Source organism: Lynx canadensis, chromosome D4, assembly GCF_007474595.2.
Source record: "Lynx canadensis isolate LIC74 chromosome D4, mLynCan4.pri.v2, whole genome shotgun sequence".
Classification (NCBI taxonomy): Eukaryota; Metazoa; Chordata; class Mammalia; order Carnivora; family Felidae; genus Lynx; species Lynx canadensis.
In genome coordinates this window covers 74814837-74831933 of record NC_044315.2, presented here as the reverse complement: position 1 = coordinate 74831933, position 17097 = coordinate 74814837, and the positions used below count along the sequence as shown (strand labels likewise).

General features: G+C 46.7%; 1 protein-coding gene across 1 annotated transcript in view; it reads left to right on the top strand.

Moving 5' to 3' along the window:
* Positions 1-17097, top strand: part of TNC (tenascin C) — a 95012-nt gene that overhangs the window by 29205 nt on the left and 48710 nt on the right. The window contains exons 3-10 of the mRNA XM_030293782.1: positions 2442-3851; positions 5153-5416; positions 6420-6535; positions 7508-7664; positions 11056-11325; positions 12590-12775; positions 13032-13121; positions 14579-14842. Of these exons, the coding sequence (XP_030149642.1) occupies positions 2442-3851; positions 5153-5416; positions 6420-6535; positions 7508-7664; positions 11056-11325; positions 12590-12775; positions 13032-13121; positions 14579-14842 (2757 nt within the window). The remainder of the gene's footprint in view (positions 1-2441; positions 3852-5152; positions 5417-6419; positions 6536-7507; positions 7665-11055; positions 11326-12589; positions 12776-13031; positions 13122-14578; positions 14843-17097) is intronic.

The following is a 17097-nucleotide window of genomic DNA, read 5'->3' as shown; positions in this document are numbered from 1 at the left end:
GAAAAATCTTGTTCCATTTTAATGGCTAGTTTCTAACACTTATTTGACCACAGGATCTACACACTCTCTACCTCAAAACCTATGAGCATATTTATGAAGTTTCTGTCCCAAGATCACTCCCTGAAAGGTGCTGATATGGCCCCATCACCTCCTTGTACAGGCATGGAAACTAAGGTCCAGAAGGAGGATGGGATTCCTCAAGGTCCTGCCACCAGTGGCTGAGGTAGGACTTGAGCCACGATATCCCACACCCTGGTGTTTTTACAAAGACACAGTTCTGTTTATGGTGGTACTAAATCTGGGAATTGGAAAATAATCTTCCAGTATAATGGCAACTCCAATGGCGATCACAATATGCATTGAGCCCCTTTATGTATCAGGCACTGTAACTCATTATCTCATTGAACCCTCCCAACAACCCTCTGGAGTATGGTTTAATACTCCCATTCTACAGATCTGACAACTGAGATTCAAAGAAGTTAACCAACTGGCACAAAAAGGGCACCAAGAGTAATAAGAGAGAGGAGCTCTGAGTGTGCCTGTGGTCTCCAGAACTCACACTCCCCGCATGATACTCTGTCTCCAGGGCATCCCCTTTGTCAGGAATTTTGCCACTTCCAAATTGTGTTCATCTCTACTCCCTAGAGCTGACAGAGCACAGAACACCGGGACTTTAAGTAGCTTCAAATCAGAGCTGAACCTCTTTATTGCTGCCACTCAGAAAAAATTACCAGAAAGCACTTTGATAAGGTATTTCAAGAGTAGTCCCAATTGAGGTGCCTGGGTGGCTCAATCAGTTAAGTGTCTGACTCTTGATTTTGGCTCGGGTCATGATCTCACAGTTCATGGGTTTGAGTCCCGTGTTGGGCTCTGTGCTGACAACGTGAATCCTGCTTGGGACTTTCTTTCTCTCTGCCCCTCTACCACTCATTCTCTCTCTCTCTCTCTCTCTCTCTCTCTCTCTCTCAAATTAAGTAAATAAAACTTATTTATTTATTTATTTTACAATGCATATGTATTTATTAAAATTTGGAAGGAAAGTAATATAAGGATTAAATGGTACTTAGTTATTTTAATTTCTATTTATTTGACAATTAGCAACCTTAGACATATTTCAATATGTATGTTTAACAGTTATATTTTTTAATGAATAAAACATTTTTTTAAAAAGAGTAGGCCTAATCACTGTAAGTGGAGAGTACTATAGGGCAGGCTCTAGGTTTCCAAGGCAAAAAAAAAAAAAAAAAAGTTTTCTTTATACACAAATTACTTTATATTCAATATCTATTGATTCCCTGGAAAATGCAAATGGGAGTTACACAACAGGGTTAATGCCAAAGACTGGGTTGAAATAATTATTCAGTGTGGTGCTGTCCAGTAGAAATATAACATGAGCCAGATATGTATTCTTAACTCTTCAGTAGTCACACTAATGATATGAAAAAGGAACAGGTAAAAATAATTTCAATCAACTGTTTTATTTAACTCAGTGTAGCCAAATTATCCACTTTTCAGCCTGGAATCAATACAAAATTATTAATACAAAAAAAGGATATTTTATATTCCCTTCATTAAGCTTAGTCTTTGCAATCCTATACGTATTTAACTTCCTTAGCAACTCTCAATTCAGACTAGCCACAATGCAATTAATACCCACATGTGTCTAGTGGCTACCATACATGAAAACATATATTTAATTCTTACCTTTCCAACCATTTTATTAATTGCCTTGCTCCCTGCTGTAGAGCATAAACCCACATACCAACTTGAGTCAACACCAAAACCTCTGCAGGAGAAAATCACAATGAGAACAAGAGTAGGTTCATAAGGTCCTCACTTAACCCTGATAAACCCGAGGGAAGTGGGCTCTTGGTACCACTTGACCGATGAAGAAACTGATCTTCAGAGCATCTAAGTGTCTTTCCAAATGCGGCACAGCTATTGAGCCAGAATCAGAATTCAGAGTTCAGTTCAACAAATATTTCTTGCGTGAAACAATTGTTCTCTTATGTGCTTGACCTTGGCTAGGTGCGGGAAAAATAACATGGCCCAGCATAACCTGTTCCATGAGGCAGTGGTTTGTAATCACTGGGGTCCTGGGAATACGTAAAAATTCGATAAAAACTATAGATCCTCCCCCAGGGAGGTGGGGGGAACACACACACACACACACACACACACACACACACACAGAGATACGCACATTAACACACAATCTTGCACGTGAGTGTACAATTTCAGAGAGTACAGATTACGAATTCGTGCCTACTCTAATTGGATGCCAGTCCCCTCTGATTTCACACACTAAGCAACTAGTTTTCAAGCCAGTTGGAGCCTGAGGGTGCCACCCTCTTCTGGCTGAATTTGAAGCTGGGCTTGACAGGTGGTGACCTGGAAACCAGCTGCTTACAATCAGCGGCCTGCCTCTTCTCTTCTTGTAGGCCGCCTGGACACCAGGCCCTTCTGCAGTGGCCACGGGAACTTCAGCACGGAAGGATGCGGCTGTGTTTGTGAACCCGGCTGGAAAGGCCCCAACTGCTCTGAGCCTGAATGCCCAGGCAACTGTCACCTGCGGGGCCAGTGCCTTGACGGGCAGTGCGTCTGCGACGAGGGCTTCACAGGGGAGGACTGCAGCCAGCTGGCCTGTCCCAGTGACTGCAACGACCAGGGCAAGTGCGTGAGTGGGGTCTGCGTGTGTTTCGAAGGCTACACGGGGGCCGACTGCAGCCAGGAGGTGTGCCCGGTGCCGTGCAGCGAGGAGCACGGCAGGTGCGTGGACGGCCGGTGCGTGTGCCGGGACGGCTTTGCGGGCCACGACTGCAACGAGCCCCTGTGCCTCAACAACTGCTACGACCGCGGCAGGTGCGTGGAGAACGAGTGCGTCTGCGACGAGGGCTTCACGGGTGAGGACTGCAGCGAGCTCATCTGCCCCAACGACTGCTTCGACCGGGGCCGCTGTGTCAACGGGACCTGCTACTGCGAGCAGGGCTTCGCGGGCGAGGACTGCGGCCAGCTCAGCTGCCCGAACGCCTGCTCGGGCCGGGGCAGGTGCGAGCAGGGCCAGTGCGTGTGCGAGCCGGGCTTTGCCGGGGCCGACTGCAGCGAGAAGAGGTGTCCCGCCGACTGTCACAACCGCGGCCGCTGCGTCGACGGGAGGTGTGAGTGTGACGACGGTTTCACGGGCGCGGACTGCGGCGAGCTCAGGTGTCCCAACGGCTGCAGCGGCCACGGCCGCTGCGTCAACGGGCAGTGCGTGTGCGACGAGGGCCACACAGGGGAGGACTGCGGCCAGCTGCGGTGCCCCAACGACTGTCACAGCCGGGGCCGCTGCGTGCAGGGCAAGTGCGTGTGCGAGCAGGGCTTCCAGGGCTATGACTGCAGTGAGATGAGCTGCCCCAACGACTGCCACCGGCACGGCCGCTGCGTGAACGGCATGTGCGTCTGTGATGACGGCTACACGGGCGAAGACTGCCGCGACCTGCGGTGCCCCGGGGACTGCAGCAACCGGGGCCGCTGTGTGGACGGGCGGTGCGAGTGCGAGCACGGCTTCACGGGCCCAGACTGCGCAGAGCTCGCATGCCCGGGCGACTGCCACGGCCAAGGCCGCTGCGTGAACGGGCAGTGCGTGTGCCGTGAAGGCTTCATGGGCACAGCCTGCAAAGAGCGGAGGTGTCCCGGAGACTGTCACGGCCGGGGCCGCTGCGAGGACGGTCAGTGCGTCTGCCAGGAGGGCTTCGAGGGCCCGGACTGTGGGCGTCGCTCCTGCCCCAACGACTGCAGTGGCTGGGGGCAATGCGTGGAGGGCCACTGCATCTGCAGCGAGGGCCATGCCGGGGAGGACTGCTCGGAGGGTGAGTCCGTACTGAGCCAGCGCGGCCTTGGCTGTGAGGGAGCCTGTGGCCGGTGCGCTTTGGAGAGCCACCTGTGTATTACACACGCGTGCTTGCACACGCGCACACACGCGCACCTTTACAGAGGCCCTGGTTAGTCACCTGTCACGGGGCTATGTACTTGAAGGCTCAGAAGCTCAGGGAGGTCATAGAATTGTCCCAAGGACACCTAGCTCATACACGGTAGAGCTGTTTGGTTTACCTGACTCGTCTACCCCAAGTTTAACGCCCAGTGCCCATGGTGAGGTAGACAAAATGATTTTAACAGCCTCTTTGCTAAATATGAGCCTTCTCTCTTACTCCCCACTGACACCGAACCAGAAATAAACTAAAGCCCTCTATTTGGATGGAAGCAAAGACTCAGCTCAATTGAATGGACAGTGAGATTACATTAAACAAACTGTTTTAACTGCACACTCAGCTAGAGAGTGAGTGCTAATCACTTATGAGGCAGGCCCATCTCTTAAATCATTTTTTTTTTCGTAACAGTCTTTAATCCCAAGGATTATGAGCTCCTTAAAGGAACACTATCCTGACAGCATAAGGCACAGTATACAGTAAGTGCTCAATAAACAGTGAGTGAAAATACAACCAAGCATGATAATGCTCATGTTCAGTGAGGGGGGGGGGGTCTTTGCACCCCTCTCACACACCGATACCATACCTGTTGTAATAGAGAATTTCTGCTTTGATTAAAGGTATTATTGATAGGTATAAATAAATGTGTTTAATGTGCCCAAGGCAGGGAAGCCTGGTTGAAAAGAACAGCAGGCTGGCAAGGAGGAGGTGTAAGCCTCAAATGTGATGAGATACACAAAGTTGGGCCAGTTCTTCTGCCTCACTCACATCTAAAAAATGAAAGAATTGGACCAAATGAGTCCCAGATAGCCTTCCAGCACTAACAGCGTGTGACCTCAAGTTCAGAGCCGGAGCCAAGCTCAGGCTGCACGTTCCCATGCAGATGGCCTGAATCTGAACTAATATCCAGAGAACAGAGAATTCAGAGGGGCCGGGTCCCAAAGAAACCAGAAGGCCATGTTGCAGGCCCAGAACTTTAGCCTGAAGGCCACCAAAGGTTTTAAGGTTGGATCACAGCAGGGGGTCCTTGATGACCTTTTTCATTTTAGAAAACGGAAGCTGGATTTTAGGCCTCTGTGACTGGCGGTGGAAGGGACAAGTCAAGGGAAACAAACCTAGAGAGAATTCACAGAGTACCTTACTGACAAAACCCGACCCAAGCTGTCCTTTCTTATTCCTGCCAGTGTCCCCTCCCAAAGACCTCGTTGTGACAGAAGTGACAGAAGAGACCGTGAACCTGGCTTGGGACAATGAGATGCGGGTCACCGAGTACCTCGTCGTGTACACACCCACCCACGAGGATGGTCTGGAAATGCAGTTCCGCGTGCCCGGGGACCAGACATCCGCCACCATCCGGGAGTTGGAGCCTGGTGTGGAGTACTTTATCCGCGTGTTCGCCATCCTGGAAAACAAGAAGAGCATTCCCGTCAGTGCCAGGGTGGCCACTTGTGAGTGAGCAGAACCCACCCCCAACCCCCTGACAGCCTCTACCGCCCTCTGTTTGCCCAGTGCATAACCACCACCCCCATGAGTCCCTGCTCCGCCTTTGCCCCCATAGCTGTATAGCTGTCCTGTCAGAATTACACCAATTAAGACCTTGGGATCCAGCTAAACCCATTGAATATTTTTTTTAAAGAAACCCCTCATATACTAATTCACTTGACTCATAATAACTCTATAAGATAGGGGCAAGTATTAACCCATTTTACAGATGAGGAAACTGAGACCGAATGGTTAAGCATCTCATCCCAAATCATAAATGGTGAGGATTTAAACCCTGGAAGTCTGGTTGCAGGTTGATACTCTTAACCATTCTGTTCTACTACAGCCTTCCTATGGAGCTCACTGTCCCTATATGTTTTTATAAAGTGGAAACTTTACAGAGTTCAAGTTATTCCTTTAAGAATCCAATATCAGTATAATTACCTTCATACCTTAAAAGCAAGTTGTGTCTAGAAATTGATCTTTTTCTTTGCTTAGCAATAATAACATTGGCTGCCACGTATTAAATGTGGGCCATGTGCCAGGAGGCATGCCCAGCAGTCTACATGATGCAGTATATCACTCAGTCCTCACTTAGTTCCCCAAAAGAAACAGGCATACTTACCTCCCCCTCCTGAGTGGAGAAGCTAAGGCTTGCGGCTCTTGGTACAACTCGCTCACGCACACAAAGCTGGTAATGGTGGAGCTTAGATTTGAGTCCATTCTGTCTGATTCCAAACCCTTCTACATAACAGGTTTAGCCATACAAAATTGCCAGTGTTTAATCATATGGTGGGTCCCAATGTTAATTTTCACACTGCCTCATCAGTAGACAGTATCCCTGAAGCAGTCAGAAATACACTCCAGCCCTAACGGAGTGAGGCATCCACCAGTGGGGTTTAGGGGAATCACCGCTGTGTCACTCTCCACACACACATGCAGAATCCTTCTCTCTGGTCTTCCTGACAGACTTGCCTGCACCTGAGGGCCTCAAGTTCAAGTCCATCAAGGAGACATCTGTGGAGGTGGAGTGGGATCCTCTGGACATCGCTTTTGAGACGTGGGAGATCATCTTCCGGAATATGGTAAGGCACCCAGAGGAGTGGTCATATCTGACCTCAGGGATCTGAAAGATGGTCCGAGGGCTCTACATACTTTTATATCAACTTTATTTCCTTAGCTGCTGGTGGGGGTCAGGGCTGTGCTTAGCCCCTGCATGTTTGCATATATATTTTCAGTTATTTTAAGAAGTCAGTAAACATAGCTCTTAGGGCTGTGAGCTCAGATAGATGCTAAGCCATCTTTAGGTTCACTTTGTGCCTCATGGTCTGGCAAATCTCTACTCAGAGGCAAAGAAGAGAAGAAATGACCTCTGTCTCCAAATGTCCCCAGGCATATCTGAGATTGAGTATCCCTTCTCTCTGGGCCTAAAAGCACATATGAGGCAGGAAAGTGGGTTCCTGAGTCCAAGCCCAGGCTCTGCTACTAACTAACTGCGTGACTATGGGACAGCCACCCAACTTCTGTGATGCTGGCTTCCCGGTCTATCAAAGGAAGGATTGAGTTTGTGGCTCTAGAACTGCTTTGGCTCTCACATTCTGTCACTTGACTTGAGTGTCAGAGGAGTGAGCAGATTGGTTTACAAGAGGGAAAAGCAAACTTGAGAAATGTCCTTACCATGTCTGTGTCCTCAGCACCCGCCAAGCTGATCTGATGCCTAGTGAGTGATGCTCAGTGAAGGAGGGGATTCAGAGGAGTAAATCACATGAAAGAAGGGGCTGGCACCTTCTTTAGTTCTTTTTTTTTTTTTTTTAATGTGTATTTATTTTTGAAAGAGAGAGACAGAGTGCAAGCAGGGGAGAGGCAGAGATAGAGGGAGTCACAGAATCCAAAGCAGGCTCCAGGCTCTGAGCCGAGATGTCAGCCCAGAGCCCAACACGGGGCTTGAACACATGAACTGTGAGATCATGGCCTGAGCTGAAGTCAGCTGCTCAACCGACTGAGCCACCCAGGCATCCCCTTCCTTTAGTTCTTATCAAGGTGTTCCTATCTTTCAGAATAAAGAAGATGAGGGAGAGATCACCAAAAGCCTGAGGAGACCAGAGACCACATACAGGCAAACTGGCCTAGCTCCTGGGCAAGAGTATGAGATCTCTCTGCACATCGTGAAAAACAATACCCGGGGCCCAGGCCTGAAGAGGGTGACCACTACCCGTGAGTATCACCTTTAATAGCACTGACACCATGACAAAGCTGATTGTACCCCATAGCACCTCTGGTTGATAACATTTCCCCTTACACAACATCTGCATGAGCTAGATTTTGCTCTATAAAAAACAAACCCCAAACTTAGTGGTTTAAAACAATGATTCTGCACGGGGATGATTTGGGGTTGGTCTCAGCTGAGCAATTCTGTTCTTGAGCGGGCTCGCGTACACATCTGTGCGGGCTGGGGGCTGGTGGGCCTTCGGTGGTCTTAACCAGGATGGTGCCTTTCTGCTTCACCTGGTGTCTCAGCCTCAGTCTGCCAGCCTGGGCCTGCTCCCCCGGCAGCTGGACTGGCTGAAAAGTGGCACCATATCACTCTGTCACAGCAAATCTCAAGGCCAGTCCAGATTTCAGGGGTGAGGAAATAGATGCATCTCTTGATGAGAGGAGGCTCACGGTGACATTTCAAAGGGGGCACAGGTACAAGATAGGTAAGACCATACCACATCACCTAATCTATATACCAGTCTTGTGAGAGAGGTAGGGCAAATATTATTGTTATTAGTAGAAACTGAGGCTTAGAGAATCTAAATCAATTTAACAAACACCACATGGTTAACAATATCAGGGGCAGAGCTGTAAGCAGGGTCTAGTTTTGTAACTTCAATCCCCTTACCACTAGCACTGACTAGCCTCTGGTTTATGTAGAATGCTGACCCCATGTCTCCAATAGGAACAGAAATTAAATGTCACTCAGTAGTAAACATGTCAGAGCTTCTTGGGGATAGAATAGAATTTGGCACTAGTAGATCCTTTGGTGAGGGGAAAATCAATCTGAATTTGGAGCTGTTTTACCGAGAAGCAAATTTGTTAAACATCAATAAATAAACAAATAAAATGATGTTGCATTGCCATTTGAGAAAACCTTTTTATCTTCAAGATACCATATGTGCCAACTGTTTCAGGAATTGATTCTTTTTGGCAAGAGATTGTTGGAAAAGTTAAATCTGTTGACTAATGGCAAGAAAGAACATCTTGCATTTAAATATTTGCACATTCTGCCTAGCTCTGAGCCAACTCCTAGACTGTCTCCTCTGTAAGCAAGTGTTTTCCATCATGCTGACACCATCCCTCTGTGGTAGGTAGAAAGCAGGTATCAACAGGAAAAAAAATCATTAGATCACCACCAAGGCATAGAAGAAATCAAGCAAATGCTTACTTGCTTTTGTAGGGAAACTACAAAAAAATTTTTCTTTTGTCTGTCCCTTTCTTTTTAATTTAATTCTGGGGATTGGCTGCTTTATTCTTCTAAGCAGGGCAAACATCCCAATGCCTGAAGTTCCTTAATCACATAAATGTCAACACTGAGAGGCAGACGTTTATGTGTTCATTTTGCTAATACCCGAACTTTATCCAGGCTTAAAGGACCTTAAAGTTTGGGTGACAAAGCATTTTTGGCTCCTTCCCTCTGGTATCTGTATAAGGCTGTATGACAACCATTTCTGGCATCTGGATGCTTTTGAGAGGCGTTCACATTTAAAGGAGAAAGAGCACGGGCTTTGGACCCACACACACCCGAGTGTGAATTCCAGCTCCACGGCTCACTGTCACCTTGTGCAAGTCTGCTTCTTTAATGACCCTACCATCGGGAATATGGGTTTACAGTGTCCTTACAGGGTTGTCATGAGAGTGAAGACATACATGATAGGCACTCTGCTTGGCATTGTAGTAAGAGCCAGTGTCCTCTGTTCAAGGGTCCCAGATTTGGGGGGTGATCAGTGAGCTTCACTTGATCCAGCCTTCTTATGAAAGGGCTGCTAAGGACCATAGCAGGTGTGGTGTGGGTGCTTGCTGGCACCTGTAAGCACATGGGACAGGCAGCTTCACGGTGGAATTATAGCTTCATTTTCATTGTGCATTCTACGGGTTCATCATCTGTAAGCTGAGACTGATGGATCAACACTTTGAATTCAAACAGTGGACCGTGTAGGTTTCTCACAATCAGCTATGACTTATTCCTCCTTCTCATTCCTATATAAAACTAAAGTTCCTTTCATTTGATATTGTTTCCTCAACCAATGCTGAAAACACAAACTTAGCTATTTTTAAACTGAAGAAATAAACACTAACTAAATGCCCTAATATCTTAATTTTAGGCATTTACTGAATGCTTGGTCTGTCTTAACGTGTGCATTAAAATTGTTTATATCGTGAGAAAAAAAAAAAAAAGAATGAAGACATAAACGACAAAGTCTGCTGCTATGCTGGGTATTAAAAGGGTTCAAGGACCCACTCTCTAAATGAATGAATTTAGGCCCTATCTAAATTGAATAACACAGTTTGAATAAACTGTAGAGAAATGTGGTACACAACAGTGAAAAAAGTGCATTAAGGCACTCGTATTTTTAATCGTGGCAAGAGCACTTAGAATGCTGTCTACCTTCTCCATGAGTTGTGAAGTGTCCAATGCTGTGTTGTCACCTGTAGGCACTGTGTTGTCCAGCACATCTCTAGGACTTATCCATCTTATGTAACTAAAACTTTATACGCGTTGGGAAGGGTAAATGTGTTTACCTGATTACAACAGGGTCAAACAGGGCCCTCGTTAGGAAGGGACATATCAGTGAGGTTTTGAAGGCTGAATGGGAGATTTTTTTGGAGGGGGAAGGGCAATCTCAGGAAGAAGATACAAAGGAAAAGCAAGGGCAGAGGCCAGGAGGTAAGAAATAGCATGTCACGCCTGCTGTCACCACACAACAACACAACACACACAGCACAACACGATAACACCAGAGTGGGTGGGGTGGGAGGAGAGCTGAGACAAAGGCACAAAGATGGCGAGGCTTGGGATGGCTGTGACTTTCTGGGTGGAGTGTTTCATCACAAATGCCTCTCCATACCTGGCCAAGCTAGGGGTGGCCTCACTTTTTGGCTCCATAATTCTAATGGAGAAGTCATCAACCATCCAGGCAGTTTTGCCTAATTAAAAAGCCAGAGAAGCTAAATCAATGTTTGTTTGTTTGTTTGTTTGTTTTCTAATGAAATAGGCCCTAAGCATGTTTCTTCAACTTAAGAGAACCGTACTGATAATAACAACAGGGCTACGACCATTTATCATGTAACTGCCATGCTCCAGGCTCTGTGCTAGATGCTTTGTGAGCATTATCTCCTTTAATGTGCGAAAAAAACCCCAATAAATCCTTCAAGGTAGCTGGCATCATCCCTATTTATAGCATGTCAAATAAGAAATTGAGACTCAGAAAGACAAAAAAAGGTCAGATGGTCAGTATACACCTACCTGTTCAGGAGTGGATCTGGATGGCTGCAAGCCCCTCTCTGCTCAGCCCCTGGCCCTGGCCCCAGTCTCTGAAACCACTCCGTTGTCTGCCTGTAACAGGCTTGGATGCCCCCGGCCAGATAGAGGTGAAAGATGTCACAGACACCACTGCTCTGATCACCTGGGTCAAGCCCCTGGCCGAAATTGACGGCATCGAGCTCTCCTACGGAATCAAAGACGTGCCCGGTGACCGCACCACCATCGATCTCACACATGATGAGAACCAGTATTCCATCGGGAACCTGAAGCCGGACACCGAGTATGAGGTGTCCCTCATCTCCCGCAGGGGCGACATGTCCAGCAACCCTGCCAAAGAGACCTTCACGACAGGTAACGGGCCCTCGCCTGTGAACAGCCAGGAGGGGATTGTGACTCCTCTCTCACTCCATGCTAGGGTGCCTTCCAGGCTCCTTTTACCGTAGGACAATGGAAAGGGAAACTTCATTCCTTTAAGTGTTTATTCTAAAATATTGTAGAGAGTAATATATATTTTTAATGTTTTTTTTTTTTTTTGAGAGAGCGAGAGAGACAGAGCACAAGTGGGGGAAGGACAGAGAGAGAGGGAGACACAGAATCAGAAGCAAGCTCCAGGCTCTGAGCTGTCAGCACAGAGCCCAACATGGGGCTTGAACTCACAGACTGTGAGATCATGACCTGAGCTGAAGTCGGACGCTTAACCGACTGAGCCACCCAGGTGCCCCTAGAGAGTAACATTTCAAAGAAAAAAAAAACTATACCCAAATAACCTTCCAAAAATAAAAAATAAAAAGCATACATAGGGGCGCCTGGGTGGCTCAGTCGGTTAAGCGTCCGACTTCGGCTCAGGTCATGATCTCACGGTCTGTGAGTTCGAGCCCCGCGTCGGACTCTGTGCTGACAGCTCAGAGCCTGGACCCTGCTTCAGATTCTGTGTCTCCCTCTCTCTCTGACCCTCCCCCATTCATGCTCTGTCTCTTTCTGTCTCAAAAATAAATAAACATTAAAAATAAAATTTAAAAAATAAAAATAAAAATAAATAAAAAAATAAAATAAAAAGAAAAGCATACATAGAAGATGCTGCTGGTCTGACAGTCTCAGACAAAAGCTGATTAAAATAAAATTCAAATAAATATTTTCATAATAAAGTACAGTTTATGGAAAGCATGAATGACAAAGAGGCCTGTAACCTCTTAGCCTGTGGCAGCCTTTTAAAAGTTCCAAGATGTCAATCAATCACTGATTCAATAAATATTTTCTTCGGAGTTCAGTGAGCTCCGTGTGATTTATTAGAAGTGCAGCGATGGGCACAACAGACCAGTTCTTACTTACACTCACAGACCTTATTTGTAAGTTTCTGTTTATATATTTTTTTTAAGCACAAAATCTGGGGAGCGCATGCATGACTAGAGTATCACACACATCAGTAAAGGGGAGAGGTGCCCTACATGCAGTATTTGTTTCCATCTGTGCATCAGCAGTACAGGTGGGTGTGGGGGAGATACTGTCGTTTTTCTCCAAGGGTAGGTGCCTTTCATGTTTCAGCTTGAACTGTCAGACTCCCACTCTCCTGGTGCCTAGTGTTTGTGATATAAATGTCCCTTCCTCTTCCACACAGGCCTGGATGCTCCCAGGAATCTCCGTCGCGTCTCCCAGACGGACAACAGCATCACCCTGGAGTGGAGGAATGGCAAGGCAGCCATTGACAGTTACAGAATTAAGTATGCGCCCATCTCCGGAGGTGACCATGCTGAGGTGGAAGTGCCAAGGAGCCAGCAAACCACAACCAAAACCACGCTCACAGGTGAGCTGCGCACCCCAGACCCAGCGGGCCCGTGGGGCACGTGTCCCCATTTTGCAGCCTTCCACAAGGAGAAAACGCTGCAGTTCCCAGCTACCTCTCTCACTCGGAATTCAGTGACTCAGTCTGTAGAACATAGCAGACACTGAGAAATCACGGCCTCCAGCGACAGGCAGCTCAGGGCCATTCTTCCGATCCTCTGAAAGTCTTTCCAGTTTGGGGCTGAATAATATCGACCTGCACATTCTTTCTCACTTAGGTCTGAGGCCGGGAACTGAATATGGGATCGGAGTGTCTGCCGTGAAGGCCGACAAGGAGAGCGATCCGGCCACCATCAATGCGGCCACAGGTGAGATGCCCCTTGGTCCCCACCACCACTGGGCTCCTGCATACAGACACGCTAGGGCCCAGGCGACAGAAAACCTACTTTGAAAGAAACAGTAGACGCACAGAGGAGAAAGAGGCCCCTAGGACCATCCAGCCCAGATGTCTAATTCCAAAGTAACATAAGCACGCCACATCTCAATGATACTGAGGGGAATAAGAATTTTTTAGGAGAAATTGGAACCAGAGTTTATAAGAAACCTGTAAACTTTTTTAAGTTGGTAATCATTTCCATTTTTTTTTTGGTAAACCATGAACCAATCCAAACATATCTGGGGGGTTTTCTCTTAGGAAACACCTGACTTTTATTATGTACCCTCGTCCCACAGATGAGAAGTGGCAGGAACACGGTTTCAGACAGACTTTGTTCTTATCCATTCCATCCTGAAGCTCCAGGCTCTGGATGAGGGTGGTAAGGAGTGGTGTGATGTGAAGCCATTGGTTCTTTCCTCAAGTTTCTTTCTTTTTTTTTCCTGGAAAATTTACTAAAAAAAAAAAAAAAAAAGAAAGAAAGAAAGGAAAGGAAACTCTTCCCTCCACTTCTCCACCAGCCTCCTCCTTACTTCCCCCAGGCACCATGAAGAAAAAGGGTCTGGTGTACAGAGAGAACATAGATCGTGCCTCATGGAGCTTCCTCTTTATGCAGGAGCCAATGCTAAGCACTTGCACACATACTCTTTTTTATCTTTTTATTTCGAGCTAATTGTCAATTCACATGCTATTGCGAGAAATATCACAGAGAGATCCCCGATGGTTAAAGCTGCGTAATCCTAGAATAGTATCACAACCAGGAAACTGACATCAATGCAAGCTATCAACTTTATGCACACTTCACTAGTTTTACATGCACTCACTTTTGTATGTGTGTGTAGTTATTTGTAAGTAATTTTATCATCAGCAGCTTTTTTAATCCACCGGTGTCTTTAAGACACAGAATAGTCCATCAGTAGGATCGCTTTTGTCCCCTCTTTTGTAGCCACAGGCACCTCCCTCTCTCTCCCTCTCCCTAACCCTTGGCAAATCCCTGTTCTTTCCTTCATCCCTGTAATGTTATTTCAAGAATGCTACATATAAAGATTCACCCAGTATGCAGCCTCCAGAGATTGGCTTTTTCCCTCAGCGTCATTCTCTCAAGGTCCATTCAAGTTATTTAAAAGTTAGTTCTTTTTAGATGCTTTTAATGGAGTAGTACTTCATGGTATGGATGTACCACTGTATTCTTCTTAATCTTCCAAAATGCCAAGGCAACGTTCAGCGGCAGTTGACAAAAGTGAAAACCCAGGCTCAGAGGGGAAAGTCACCCGCAGCCAGCCAGCCCCTGTATGCAGAGCAGGGATTGGAGCCCAGAGCTGCCCTCCAGCCCCAGAAGCAGCCCAGCCTCCCAGCCTGAGGAATGTTCATCTCTCTCTGCTTTGCTCCCAGACATGGATGCACCCAGGGACCTCCGGGTTTCTGAAACCACGGAGACCAACCTGACCCTGCTCTGGAGGAAGCCTTCGGCCAAGTTTGACCACTACCGCCTCAACTACAGCCTTCCCTCAGGGCAGCCGGTGGAGGTGCAGCTTCCGAGAGATGCCACCTCCCACGTGCTGAGAGGCCTGGAACCCGGGCAGGAATATACCATCCTCCTCACAGCCGAGAAGGGCAGGCACAAGAGCAAGCCGGCGCGAGTGAAGGCGTCCACAGGTGAGGTCGGCCTCTGAGCTCCCTCCACACCCTCTGTTGATTCTGAGGTTTGCAGGTCCCTAAGTCGGCCCGTCTCCATAAGGGAAACCCAAGTGAGAAAACGCACAACTGTCTCTCCTCGTGCCTCCTCGACATGAATAACACTGTTAAGGAGCCCCTTCCCCACCTTTCCCCTGTCAGCTGATTCGGCAAAGTCTTCCTGCTGGGAAATCACTAGTGCTTGCTAAATATTTCTTCCTGGGAGAACTTAAAGCATCAGGGTTGGTGTTTGTCTTTGGTTCTTTTTTTAAAATTAATTTGGTGCATCTTACAGACTCTTCCAAATTGTTTCTGGGTTTTTTTTTTTTTTTTGTCCCCCCTCTCTTTAGCCTAACGATAACTTACTTTGCACTTCATTATTTTTTCAAGATGGCCATGATGTTGGTAATAATTCTTCAGTTATGTCTCACTAAATGTTTTTTAAACGTATTTATTATTACTATTGTTTTTAGTAATCTCTACACCCGATGTGGGGCTTGAACTCATGACCCTGAGATCAAGAGTTGCAGGCTCCACTGACTGAGCCAGCCTGGCACCCCTCCCACTAATGGTTTTATTCCAGGTCTTTTGCTTCCCTCTAAGGTTACCTGAAAATTTGCATATGGTCCTTTGAGCAGCCTTTCACAGCGCCCTTCCCATTTTCTCTTTTCCCCTAGTCGTCAAGAGGCCAACTTGGTTTGCTAAATCCTGATCTCCAGTGTCCCTTCCACCCCAGTTATCCTGTTCTTTGTACCTGCTGCCACCCTTCCTCAGTGGCTAAGTTGAAAAAACGATCAGAAAAGCCATCCATTCTTCCTACATGAAAAATATGTGCATATAATTTTGGCCCCAAACTTTTCAAAGAGGTATAGGCAGAAATGTTAATTCTATAAGGCTTGAAAGTAATATTCTTTAGTCTTGATTTAATTAGTATTTATCTAGAACCCACTGAATACACAGTATTGTGCTGATATTTGAGGGACTAGTGGGTCACATACTTAGCATTGTTATTTTCACTTATGGGCTCCTGCTCCCTGTCTGTGAGGGAGACCAACTAGAATGTTAGATGGATGGAAGGCAGTCAAGGAAAGGGGGTGAATGGGAGAACCAGGGGCAGCCAGAGAAAGTTTCAGGGAAGAGATATTACTCCAACTCAATCTCGAAAATCAGAAAAGGGGTTGTAATGATGGGCAAATTTGGATATGCCTTGAAGAGTCTTTGTCATTTGTGAATGAATACCTTCACCTACATGTAACAGAGAACTCAAATAGCAGTCACTTAAGCAAAAGAGAAGTTGATATCTTCTCTTAGAAGATAAATCTGAGCCTAGGTGGTTCAGGTATGGCATAGCAGGTCCAAGTTAGCAGGGACTTGGGTTTTTCTCTGTTTCTGTTCCACCATTCTTAGTCCTTGGCTCTAGCAGTACAGCCTTCACATCCGTGTTCTGGGCAGCATGGAGGAGGAAGAAGGAAAACCAAAAGGGAGTAGTACCTCCTAGATGAGTCTCTCTGGAAACCTCACCGTTGTTCTCATAGTTCTCATAGTTCATAGGCTGCTCCTAGCTATAAGCAAGTCTAGGAAAGGAAGTCTTCTGTCTCAGCATGTCACTGCCCACATAAAACTGTTGGAAAGCGAAAGGCTATTTGGTAGAAAAAGATCAGCCTCCTCAGAGAGTCTAAAGTGAGCTCAGGTGGTCAATTCTATGGACTCTGTGCATGTACTGCTTCCCACCCAGCTATGTGATGATCCTTAAGGATGCTCTGGAGGGACAATTTAATCCTAGAGAAGGGAAGAGCAAAATAGAATCCAAAAGAAATAATTCTATGGTAGAGATTTGAATGTTTCAGATTTGTAAACATGAACTTGTCATGAGGTGTCAAGAGACAGCAAAACAAGAGAGAATCAGAAAAACAAGAAAGCATTTCTTTCTCTTTTTTCTTCTTCCTCTCTTTCTCCTCTTTTCTTCTTTTTCTCCTCCTCCTCCTCCTCCTCCTCCTCCTCCTCCTCCTCCTTCTCTCTCTCTCTGTCTCTCTTTCTCTCTCCCGTCTCTCTTTTTGCCTTTCCTTGGGTTTGACAAATGCTATATCAAAGAGTTTCCTATCTCCCCTCAATCATTTTACCCCCTGGCTGGAGCTAGGTTATCTCCTGTCTCCAGTGGGGAAGCCCCAGGCCTCAGCCGCTCAAGAAGATGAAAGCTTTTAAGTGAACCACAGGCTTGAATTACTTTGTCTCTGACT